The sequence below is a fragment of the Bombina bombina genome, chromosome 6 (assembly GCF_027579735.1).
Source record: "Bombina bombina isolate aBomBom1 chromosome 6, aBomBom1.pri, whole genome shotgun sequence".
NCBI lineage: Eukaryota > Metazoa > Chordata > Amphibia > Anura > Bombinatoridae > Bombina > Bombina bombina.
This window is the reverse complement of record NC_069504.1, coordinates 711,348,887-711,361,963: the sequence shown is the minus strand read 5'-3', so window position 1 is coordinate 711,361,963 and position 13,077 is coordinate 711,348,887. Positions and strand designations below refer to the sequence as shown.

The 13,077-nt window shown below is 39.4% G+C and overlaps 1 protein-coding gene across 1 annotated transcript in view; it reads left to right on the top strand.

Moving 5' to 3' along the window:
- SMARCA4 (SWI/SNF related, matrix associated, actin dependent regulator of chromatin, subfamily a, member 4) overlaps positions 1-13,077 on the top strand; it is a 293,213-nt gene that overhangs the window by 60,532 nt on the left and 219,604 nt on the right. Inside the window, 1 exon segment of the mRNA XM_053719399.1 lies at positions 2,247-2,360. Coding sequence (XP_053575374.1) covers positions 2,247-2,360 — 114 coding nt within the window.

The window sequence follows — 13,077 nt, the reverse complement described above, 5'->3', positions numbered from 1 at the left end:
GATTTGCAAATCAGCAACTTGGTCTTCTTTGCATAGATTTTCTAAATTTTACTATTTTTATGTATTTGCTTCTTCAGAAGCAGGCTTTGGTAGAAAAGTTCTTCAGGCAGCTGTCTGATTCTTCTGCTTATGATCCAAGGTTTTTTTCTTGAAATTAACATTTTAATGCCGTTATGCTGTTCTATTCCGTCATAATTACACTGGGCTTTAGAGCCGTTATGACGGAATAGAACGTCATAGCCAACGGCTGTCCTGAAGCCTTCTGTGCTTCCAGGATTTGATTGCTGTCTGGGGTGCATTCCTAGGGTTGTAGGGATGCCCCCCAGACGCGATCCAGTAATTGAAATCTTGCGATAGTGTGCATGATCGCGTGGTTTCAATTTTTCTACATAGGAACAGTTGTTCCGATGTAGACACTTTCAAGGGACTCTAAACCTAATTTTTTTTCTTTCATGATTCAGATAGAGCATGAGATTTTAGGCACCTTTCTAATTTACTCCTATTAATTTTTCTTTGTTTTCATGCTATCTTGATTTGAAAAAGCAGTATTGTAAGCTTTAGAGCCGGACCATTTTTTGTTCAGCACCTGGATAGCACTTGCTGATTTGTGGCTAAATGTAGCAAACCAATCAGCAAGCTCTACCAAGGTGCTGAACTAAAAATAGGCCGGCTCCTAACCTTTTTATTACTGCTTTTTCAAATCAAGATAGCATGAGAACAAAGAAAAATTGATAATAGGCGTAAATTAGAAAGTTGCTTAAAATTGCATGCTCTATCTGAATCATGAGAGAAAAAATGTGGGGTTAGTATCCCTTTAACCCTGTCACGAAAGGGTTAAGAGAATTATTATTTTGTTTGGATTTAATTTTCTCAGCGAAAACAGCTGTTATTTTATCCCTCCCTCTAGTGACTCTTCTGTGGTCTTCCACATCTTGGGTATTTCTATCCCATACGTCACCAGCTCATGGACTCTTGCCAATTACATCAAAGAAAACATAATTTATGTAAGAACTTACCTGATCAATTCATTTCTTTCATATTGGCAAGAGTCCATGAGGCCCACCCTTTTTATGGGGGTATGATTTTTGTATAAAAGCTCAATTATTTTTCCAGTTCCTCTTTTTGTATGCTTTTTTACTCCTTATTTTATCACCCCACTACTTGGCTATTTGTTAAAATGAATTGTGGGTGTGGTGAGGGGTGTATTTAAAGGCATTTTGAGGTTTGGGAAACTTTGCCCCTCCTGGTAGGATTGTATATCCCATACCTCACTAGCTCATGGACTCTTGCCAATAAGAAAGAAATGAATTTATCAGGCACGTTCTTGCATAAATTATGTTGTGTTTTTTTTGTCACGATTCACATACAGCATGCAATGGTAAGCAACTTTCTAATTTACTCAAATTATAACATTTTCTCTGTTCTCTTGTTATCTTTATTTGAAAAAGCAGGAATGTAAGCTTACAACCGCCCATCTTTGGTTCAGCACCTGGATAGTGCTTGCTGATTGGTGGCTAAATGTAGCTACCAATCCGCATGCGCTATCTAGGGTCCTGAATCAAAAATGGGCCGGCTGCTAAACTTACATTCCTGCTTTTCAAATAGATACAAAGAGAATGAAGAAAAACTGATAAGAGTAAATTTGAAAGTTGCTTAAAATTGTATGCTCTGAATCATGAAAGAGAAAATTTGGGTTTAGTGTCCCTTTAATTAATTAGAACTGCAAGAATGTGTACGCAACCTCTTATGTGGGGGATAGTAGAACCAATGTAGCATAGCAGTAATCTAGTTTTTACACATTCATAACATGTTAGACATGAAACCCAAATTTTTTTCTTTTGTGATTCAGATGGAGAATAGTTTTAAACGACATAACTGTTTCCTTCTATTTTGCTTCATTCTTGTACAATCCTATTTTGAAGAAATAACATTGCATAGGGGTGAGCCAATCACACAAGGCCTCTGTGCAGCCACCAATCAGCAGCTATTGAGCCTGTTTAGATATGCTTTTAACAAAGGATATCCAGAAAATGACTCAAATTATATAATAAAAGTAAATTGGAAAGTTGTTTAAAACTGCATGCCCTTTCTAAATCTTGAAAGAAAAAAAATTGTTTCATGTCTGTTTGCATTTATCTTTAGTGTGGCCTAGTTATAAAAGTTTGAGTGAAGAGTTCTAAGATAAATTTTGCCTTTTTTTTTTTTTTTATTATTTCTGAGTTTAACAGCTATGCTCCTTTTTGTAGGTTGATTTGAATGAGGAAGAAACTATCCTAATTATTCGACGTCTTCACAAAGTCTTGCGCCCCTTCCTCCTTAGAAGACTTAAAAAGGAAGTGGAGGCTCAGTTACCAGAGAAGGTTCTCAATTTCTTTTTATTTTATTTATTTTTAAATGTCAGACCTCTTGTCCACTGGTTGGATTTGCACATAATTCAACCCTACTGGTACACAGCAAGGAAGCTTTTGTTGCAATTTGATCATTTGTATTCAAAATCATTGTGACATCTAGTGCAGTCTAACTTTACTAACATCCTAATACAGTTTGATTCTTGTGTAGTTTAATAGATAGCTACATAGGCTTCTTCAAATATAGTTGTTCCTATTGCTTTTTTTTCCTATCAAAGATATTTGATTCACTTGCACAGTTTAACATAACTCTAGTCTATTTTGATTAGTACTTAGATGTGTGTCAATATGGCCAGGAAACCATGTAATAGACTTATGTAACATATATTACTGCAGAAGTGCAGCTCCATTATCTTTTAAGAAATCGAAATTGTTCTTCAGGTATAGGAAATAAATCAATGGCAGCAACAGAGGATATTATTTGTTTGCAAAGCAAATAACAATTTCTTGCTCGGTTTATGTATATTCTCATTTTTTTTTAATTCAGCTTGTAGCGATGTCAGTGGTTGTAATGATAAATCAATGAACCCACCACACAGACCTTTTAATTGAAGCTGACCGTGTACTGTAAAACAGTTTTTTCTTTTTTAAGACACGATGAGTCCACAGATCATCTTAATTACTAATGGGATATTCACCTCCTGGTCAGCAGGAGGAGGCAAAGAGCACCACAACAGAGCTTTTAAATAGCTCATCCCTTCCCTCACACTCCAGTCATTCTCTTTGCCTACGTTAGTGATAGGAAGAGGTAAAGTGAGGTGTTAGAAAAATTCTTCAATCAAGAGTTTATTATTTTTAAAGTAGTGCAAGATTGTGCTGCTTTGTTCTAGGGTGTAGCCGTAGTCCAAATCAGTCTCTTCAGTAGAGCAATGGTGGCTTTAAAGCAATGGGAACTTGTGGGACATAATTCTCACTGCGCCTCCCATATATTGATGCTGCCCTAATCCTGATAGCCTAAGTAAGGTGACTCAGGCTTTATCTTTATCCACAGGACTACAAGAGGGATAGGACCTCTTAAACCTGCTGAGCTTCCCTGCTGTCGGGCAGATTTTAAAGGTAAGTGCTGGCTTTTTTATTCTGGGTCTGAAAGAGGTAGAGATTCAGGACTGGAAGTGTAGCACTTTTCTGGGTCATAAACTCCTACATATATATATAAAGGGAGGATCCTGTGACAGCATTTTATCAGGCACTGGGGCTGAGGAGATTAGAAGGTGGCTTCTCTGGGGGCTTGTATAGACACAATCACGCAGTGAACTTGACATTACACTGTTAATGTTTTTAATCACTTGGACCGAGCTGAATATGAGGACTCAGGAAGGGTAATTGTTTGGTGTACTACCTAATATACGGTATTACACTTTGCTCCCAGGCTTAAAATAAAGGGTTCAGATCTCCCGGTGTACTATTTCTAAACATAATGGCGACCAGGAGAGGTTTGTGGTAACGCCCACGACGGGTGGGGTTCTGTTTGGCGCCGTTTTGAAGGGGTGCAATTTTCAATCTCTAGACACTAAGGGATTGACTTATCACGCCCACGAGGGGAGGAGTTATGTTGAGGCCGACTTAGGCTGAACTCTCTTCATTCCTTCCGTTCATCAAATGGTAGAGAGGTTATTCTTTTCTAGCACAATACTTTGTGCTTTCATTAGGTGGGTCCGGATTGCGCTCCGGATCTGCTTGGGAACTAAGTTATGTTTTTAGGATCATGAAGTTCTAAGTGTTGCATGAGGTTTATTGATTTTAAGTATGGAGTGCTGATGGATCATCTCAGCAAGGTTTATCTGAGGTGTACGTAGGTGCTACGATACTTGCGTGCTAATCTATCTCATTTCTGCACACAAAAATAAAATTAGTTTAAAATTTAAAGAGACAGTAATGTTTTTTTATCTGTTAATTTTATTAAAAGAATTTCAGCTGTATATTTAATTCATCCTTTGTGACTTAGGATGGAACAAAAGCACTCAAAAAAAGTTATTTTTAAGATTTAAAGACAGTAACGTTTTTTTATGTGTCAATTTAAAAAAAAAAAATATATATATATATATATATATATATATATATATATATATATATATATATATATATATATATATATATATATATTTTTTTTTTCTGAACCTCTAAGGCGATTGTAGGAGTCTGTTGACAATGGTCAAGTTATGCCACAAATTTCTCCTATAGTGTCCCACAAAATTTTATGGCCCACATGCAGTGCCCTGAGCTTCCTTTCACACTCCACTCTGAGTTATGATGCATTATGTTTCTCTTGTAAGATGTATCGAGTCCACGGATTCATCCATACTTGTGGGAATATTCTCCTTCCTAACAGGAAGTGGCAAAGAGCAACCACAGCAGAGCTGTCTATATAGCTCCACCCCCCCAGTCATTCTCTTTGCCTGCTTAACTGCTAGGAAGGGTAAAGTGAGTGTGGTGACAAAAAATGTTAGTTTTTATTTTCTCAAGCAAAAGTTTATTTTAAATGGTACCGGTGTGTAATATTTACTCTCTGGCAGAAAAGGGATGAAGATTTCTGCAAGGAGGGTGATGATCTTAGCACTTTGTAACTAAGATCCACTGCTGTTCTCACAAGGGCTGAAGAGTACAGGAAAACTTCAGTTGGGGGAACGGTTTGCATGCTAAGCTGCATCGAGGTATGTTCAGTCTATTTTTTTCTAGACAGACTGTGATAATTCTAGAAAAAGGCTGGCAATATGCTCATGAGGGAAGGGTAAGCTGTATTCAGACACTTGGTAGGAATCCCAGCTTGCATAAAGGGCTCATTGGTTACTGGTGACACTGTTAGGAAAACGTTTTTTTTATTGCAAACATAACGTTTTTTGAGGGACTTTAAGGGGTCATTGTGGCTTATTTAAGGGTTATCAACCCACATGGCTAGTTTGGAAACACTCTGGTGTGTTTCTTTTAGGCCCCATAACATCGAGTGAGGTGGGAGGGGCCTATTTTCACGCCTCAGTTGCGCACTTTCTTTTACTCAGACATCCAGCTGCTTCTCCAGAGGGTCGTGCTGTGTTTGAGGGCTTAAAGAAGTTTTTTTTCCCCACAAATCTTTCCTAAAGGGCAGGTAGGCGCCACAGCAGAGCTGTGGCAAGGTGCTGAATGTGTTTTTGACGTTTTGTCAATCCGGTTTTTACATTAAGGGGTTAATCGTTTTTGTCTAGCTGTGCAATCTTACTAAAGCTTTATGATGCTACTGAAAAAATTTTGTAAAGTTTACTGCATTTTTACACTGTTTTGCAGTTTATTATTACCGTTTTTTTTCTAAGTATTATTTGCTTTGATTAAAGTGTTTTCCGAGCTTGCTTGTTTCATTACTAGCCTGTTTAACATGTCTGACATCAAGGAAAATCCTTGTTCAATGTGTTTTAGAAGCCATTGTGGAACCCCCTCTTACAATGTGTCCCGCTTGCACTGATATGTCTATAAATTATAAAGAGCATATTTTAGCACTTAAAAATATAGCAATAGATGATTCTCGGACAGAAGGAAATGAGGGTTTGCCATCTAGCTCTCCTCTAGTGTCACAACCAGTAACGCCCGCACAAGTGACGCCAAGTACCTCTAGTGCGTCAAATTCATTTACTTTACAAGACATGGCCACAGTTAAGAATACAACCCTCACAGAGGTTTTATCTAAACTGCCTGGCTTAAAAGGAAAGCGTGACAGCTGACATCTGACGCTTTAGTAGCCGTATCCGATATACCCTCACAATGTTCTGAAGTAGGGATAAGTGATTTGTTATATGAGGGAGAAATTTCTGATTCAGGAAAGACGCTCCCTCAGACAGATTCTGATATGACGGCCTTTAAATTTAAGCTTGAACACCTCCGCTTATTGCTCAGGGAGGTATTAGCGACTCTAGATTATTTTGACCCTATAGTGGTTCCAGAGAAATTGTGTAAAATGGACAAATACTTAGAGGTTCCTGTTTACACTGATGTTTTTCCAGTCCCTAAGAGGATTGTGAATATTGTTACTAAGGAGTGGGATAGACCAGGTATTCCGTTTCCCATATCTGACACCATGCGGGACTCGTGGCAGACGGTTCCTAAGGTGGAGGGTGCTACTCTCTCTAAGCGTACAACTATACCTATCGAAGAGAGTTGTGCTTTCAAAGATCCTATGGATAAAAAATTAGAGGGTCTCCTGAAGAAAATTTTTGTTCAAGGTTTTCTTCTCCAACCTATTGCGTGCATTGTTCCTGTAACTACTGCAGCTGCTTTCTGGTACAAGGCTCTAGAATAGGCTCTTCAGATGGAGACTCCATTAGAGGATATTATGGATAGAATTAAGGCCCTTAAGTTGGCTAATTCTTTCATTACAGATGCCGCTTTCCAACTGGCTAAATTAGCGGCAAAGAATTCAAGTTTTGCCATTTTAGCACGCAGGGCGTTATGGCTTAAGTCCTGGTCTGCTGATGTGTCATCAAAGTCTAAACTTTTTAACATTCCTTTCAAAGGAAAGACCCTATTCGGGCCTGAACTGAAAGAGATTATTTCAGACATCACTGGAGGGAAAGGCCATACCCTCCCTCAGGATAAAACAAATAAAATGAGGACCAAACAAAATAATTTTCGTTCCTTTCGGAACTTCAAGGGTGGTCCTGCTTCAGCTTCCCCTGCTGCAAAGCAAGAGGGGAATTTTGCCCAATCCAAGTCAGTCTGGAGACCTAACCAGGCTTAGAACAAGGGTAGAGGTTAGAACGGACAGGTGAAGGGGAGCTAGGTTTCAGTTAATTAAAAAATAATTGAAAAAAAATAGCAAAGTGCTTTTAATCGTGTTGCAGCGTGGTTGGTGAACAGATATCAAAAACATAAAATTTAACTAGTTTGTGTGATAAGATAAGATTGTGGAAATCAATATAAATAATAAAAAGAAAAAGAAAACTGAGGTATTGTACAAAATGTGACAATTTTTATATTGAAAAAATGTAGCGAATACAAGTTGTAACAAATAAAAGTAGGATAGGATCAAATACAATATGGTTTATATTTATAAATTATAATAAAATATGGTATATATTTAAAAATAGGCAGATTAAAAAGACATTAAATACATATTTGCACAATATATATGTTGTATGTGTATCGCACTGCAGTGGATAAAAATGGATAAAAAAAGGTCTAGTAAAATTATATAAAACAACCCAAGATAGGGTAGTTTTGATAAGAGCGGTTGATTGTTAAAAAAGTGCCTTGTAACACCTTTAAAAAGTACCTTAGAAAGTAGTGGTTTTCAAAACTACTTAGTTGTTTAGTGGGATCCATTGGAAGACAATCATATGGATAAGCTATTAGTAATAGCTAAAAGAGAACTTTTGTGGATGGCGGTTGTCTCAATACTATTTATCAGTATGGACTCCGGTCTGATAGCAGGTATCTGGTTCCCAATGGAGAAAAGTTTTCTTTGTTTAGGGTCCTGTGGAATTTCCTGGAAATTGCGGTGTCCCAATACTCTGTCAGTATGGACTTATGTTCGCAAGTGAAGGAGAAATTTGTTGGAAATTGCGGTGTCCCAAAACTCTGTCAGTATGGACTTTTGGATCCTTAGCTGAACCAGTGTGTAGCAGCAGTTGGATTTCTTGGGATCTGTTTGGCGGCAAAAAAAGAGTTCAAAGTTTAGAGTACCGGCTTTTTTTCAAAATGACCGGCTTTTTCAAAAGAAACGGCTTTTTCCAAATAACCGGCTTTTTCAAATTGCCCGGCTATATATCTTTAGATACTGAGTTGAGGTTAGGTATTAGTCGGTCCTTGTGCACTATAATGCAGTGTTTCAGAGTGTAGGCAGCTCTACGCGTTTCGGCCGTAGCCTTTATCAAGATGCCTGTGAACACTCTGTAGGGCATTTATAAAGGGCAGTATAGATTGCTATTGGATCCAATAGCAATCTATACTGCCCTTTATAAATGCCCTACAATTTGAAAAAGCCGGTTATTTGGAAAAAGCCGTTTCTTTTGAAAAAGCCGGTCATTTTGAAAAAAAGCCGGTACTCTAAACTTTGAACTCTTTTTTGCCGCCAAACGGATCCCAAGAAATCCAACTGCTGCTACACACTGGTTCAGCTAAGGATCCAAAAGTCCATACTGACAGAGAGTATTGGGACACCGCAATTTCCAACAAATTTCTCCTTCACTTGCGAACATAAGTCCATACTGACAGAGTATTGGGACACCGCAATTTCCAGGAAATTCCACAGGACCCTAAACAAAGAAAACTTTTCTCCATTGGGAACCAGATACCTGCTATCAGACCGGAGTCCATACTGATAAATAGTATTGAGACAACCGCCATCCACAAAAGTTCTCTTTTAGCTATTACTAATAGCTTATCCATATGATTGTCTTCCAACGGATCCCACTAAACAACTAAGTAGTTTTGAAAACCACTACTTTCTAAGGTACTTTTTAAAGGTGTTACAAGGCACTTTTTTAACAATCAACCGCTCTTATCAAAACTACCCTATCTTGGGTTGTTTTATATAATTTTACTAGACCTTTTTTTATCCACTGCAGTGCGATACACATACAACATATATATTGTGCAAATATGTATTTAATGTCTTTTTAATCTGCCTCTTTTTAATCTGCCTCTTTTTAATCTGCCTCTTTTTAATCTGCCTCTTTTTAATCTGCCTCTTTTTAATCTGCCTCTTTTTAATCTGCCTCTTTTTAAATATATACCATATTGTATTATAATTTATAAATATAAACCATATTGTATTTGATCCTATCCTACTTGTATTTGTTACAACTTGTATTCGCTACATTTTTTCAATATAAAAATTGTCACATTTTGTACAATACCTCAGTTTTCTTTTTATTATTTATATTGATTTCCACAATCTTATCATCTTATCACACAAACTAGTTAACACATATAAATTTTATGTTTTTGATATCTGTTCACCAACCACGCTGCAACACGATTAAAAGCACTTTGCTATTTTTTTTCAATTATTTTTTAATTAACTGAAACCTAGCTCCCCTTCACCTGTCCGTTCTAACTTTTACATCGATAACAATTTGGAGGAATTGTTATCACTTAGAAGGGTTGTAGAGCATAATTTTGAACCACTCAAAAATTATTTTGCTCACTAATATCTAATTAGTTTCAAAGGTGCACTCGCTCCATCCTGCTTTTTAAATATTAGAACAAGGGTAAACAGGCCAAGAAGCCTGCAGCTGCCTCTAAGACAGCATGAAGGGGTAGCCCCCGACCCGGGACCGGTTCTAGTAGGGGGCAGACTCTCTTCGCTCAGGCTTGGGCAAGAGATGTTCACGATCCCTGGGCTTTAGAGATTGTGTCCCAGGGATGTCTTCTGGACTTCAGACTATACCCCCCCCACCCCCCCAGGGGGAGATTTCACATTTCTCAATTGTCTGCAAACCAGACAAAGAGAGAGGCGTTCTTACGCTGTGTAAAAGACCTACATACTATGGGAGTGATCCGCCCAGTTCAAAAAGCGGAACAAGTGCTAGGGTTTTACTCAAACCTGTTTGTGGTTCCCAAAAAAGAGGGAACTTTCAGACCGATCTTGGATCTCAAATTTCTAAACAAATTCCTCAGAGTACCATCGTTCAAGATGGAGACTATTCAGACTATTCTACCGTTGATCCAGGAGGGTCAATATATGACTACCGTGGACTTAAAGGATGCGTATCTACACATCCCTATTCACAGAGATCATCAATTCCTCTGATTCGCCTTTCTGGACAGGCATTACCAGTTCGTGGCCCTTCCCTTCGGGTTGGCCACGGCTCCCATAAGTTTCACAAAGGTGCTAGTGTCCCTTTTGGCGGTTCAAGACAGCGGGGCATAGCAGTGGCGCCTTATCTAGACGACATCTTAATTCAGGCATAGACTTTCCAGCTAGCCAAGTCTCACACGGACATTGTGTTGGCTTTTCTGAGATCTCACGGGTGGAAGGTGAACATAAAAGAGTTCTATCTTCCCTCTCACAAGAGTTTCCTTTCTAGGGACTCCCTGATAGATTTGGTAGAAATGAAAATATTTCTGACGGAGGTCAGAAAATCAAAACTCTTAGCCACTTGCCGAGCTCTTCATTCCATTCCTCGGCCATCAGTGGCTCAGTGTATGGAGGTAATCGGACTCATGGTAGTGGCAATGGACATAGTTCCTTTTGCCTGCTTACACCACAGACCACTGCAACTATGCATGCTCAAACAGTGGAATGGGGATTATGCAGATTTATCTCCTCAACTGCATCTGGACCAGGAGACCAGAGATTCTCTTCTCTGGTGGTTGTCTCAGGACCACCTGTCTCAGGGAATGTGTTTCCGCAGGCCAGAGTGGCTCATAGTAACGACAGATGCCAGCCTGCTAGGCTGGGGTGCAGTCTGGAACTCCCTGAAAGCACAGGGCTTATGGTTTCGGGAGGAAACTCTCTCCTCCCGATAAACATTCTAGAACTGAGAGCGATATTCAATGTGCTTCGGGCGTGGCCTCGGCTAGCTGCGGCCAAATTCATCAGATTTCAGTCGGACAACATCACGACTGTAGTTTATATCAATCATCAAGGAGGAACAAGGAGTTCTCTAGCGACGATGGAGGTATCCAAAATAATCCGATGGGCGGATGATCATTCTTGCCATCTCTCAGCAATCCATATCCCAGGGGTAGAGAACTGGGAGGCGGATTTCCTAAGTCGTCAGACTTTTCATCCGGGGGAGTGGGAACTCCATCCGGAGGTATTTGCCCAGCTGACTCAGCTATGGGGCACACCAGAATTGGATCTGATGGCGTCCCATCAGAATGCCAAACTTCCTCGTTACGGGTCCAGGTCCCGGGATCCCCAGGCGGTACTGATAGATGCTCTAGCAGTACCCAGGTCCTATGTATTTCCACAGTTTCCTCTCCTCCCACGTCTGGTTGCCAGAATCAAGCAGGAGAGAGCTTCGGTGATTCTGATAGCACCTGCGTGGCCACGCAGGACTTGGTATGCAGACCTAGTGGACATGTTATCTGTTCCACCGTGGACCTTCTAATCCAAGCATCCAAATCTAATTTCTCTGCGTCTGACTGCTTGGAGATTGAACGCCTGATTCTATCAAAGCGTGGTTTCTGAGTCGGTCATTGATACCCTGATTCAAGCTAGAAAGCCTGTCACCAGGAAAATCTATCATAAGATTTGGCGCAAATATCTATTGGTGTGAATCCAAGGGTTACTCATGGAGTAAGATTAGGATTCCTAGAATATTGTCTTTTCTCCAAGAAGGATTGGAGAAGGGATTATCAGCTAGTTCCTTAAAAGGACAGATATCTGCTTTGTCTATTCTTTTACACAAACATCTGGCAGGTGTACCAGACGTTCAGGCGTTTAGTCAGGATCAAGCCTGTATTTAAACTGTTGCTCCGCCATGGAGCCTAAACTTAGTTCTTAAAGTTCTTCAAGGGGTTCCATATGAACCTATGCATTCCATAGATATTAAGCTTCTATCTTGGAAAGTTTTGTTTTTAGTAGCTATCTCTTCGCCTCGAAGAGTTTCTGAGTTATCTGCTTTACAGTGTGACTCACCTTACCTTGTTTTCCATGCAGATAAGGTAGTTTTGCGTACCAAACCTGGATTCCTTCCTAAGGTTATTTCTAATAGGAATATCAATCAGGAAATTGTTGTTCCTTCAGTCTGTTGCACATTCTTGATGTGGTTCGTGCTTTAAAGTTCTACTTACAAGCAACTAAAGATTTCCGTCAAACATCTTCATTGTTTGTTGTTTACTCTGGTAAGCGGAGAGGTCAAAAGGCTACGGCTACCTCTTTCTTTTTGGCTGAAAAGCATCATCCGTTTGGCTTATGAGACTGCTGGCCAGCAGCCTTCTGAAAGAATTACTGCTCATTCTACTAGAGCAGTGGCTTCCACATGGGCTTTTAAAAATGAGGCTTCTTTTGAACAGATTTGTAAGGCGTCGACTTGGTCTTCGCTTCATACTTTTTTCCAAATTTTACAAATTCGATACTTTTGCTTCTTCGGAGGCTATTTTTGGGAGAAAGGTTCTACAAGCAGTGGTGCCTTCCGTTTAGGGTACCTGTCTTGTCCCTCCCTTCATCCGTGTCCAAAAGCTTTGGTATTGGTATCCCACAAGTATGGATGAATCCGTGGACTCGATACATCTTACAAGAGAAAACAGAATTTATGCTTACCTGATAAATTTCTTTCTCTTGTGATGTATAGAGTCCACGGCCCACCCTGTCTAAGACAGGTAGTATATTTTTATTTTAAAAACTTCAGTCACCTCTGCACCCTATAGTTTCTCCTTTTTCTTCCTAGCCTTCGGTCGAATGAATGGGGGGGTGGAACTAAGGGAGGAGCTATATAGACAGCTCTGCTGCTGGTGCTCTCTTTGCCACTTCCTGTTAGGAAGGAGAATATTCCCACAAGTATGGATGAATCCGTGGACTCAATACATCACAAGAGAGACATTTATCAGGTAAGCATAAATTCTGTTTTTTCCCACGAGGTAGAAAACATTACTAGAGGAATTATTTTCAATGAAAATTAATTGATTCAATAGTTGCTATTCCGAATGGTTCCTCCTTGTTTCTGAAGGAGAAAGATACTTTGGCATTGTCTGAGAGAGAATTCTCAGACTTAGATGGAATTGTTACTTTAGGAGGTTTCAACTATCCTGGGCA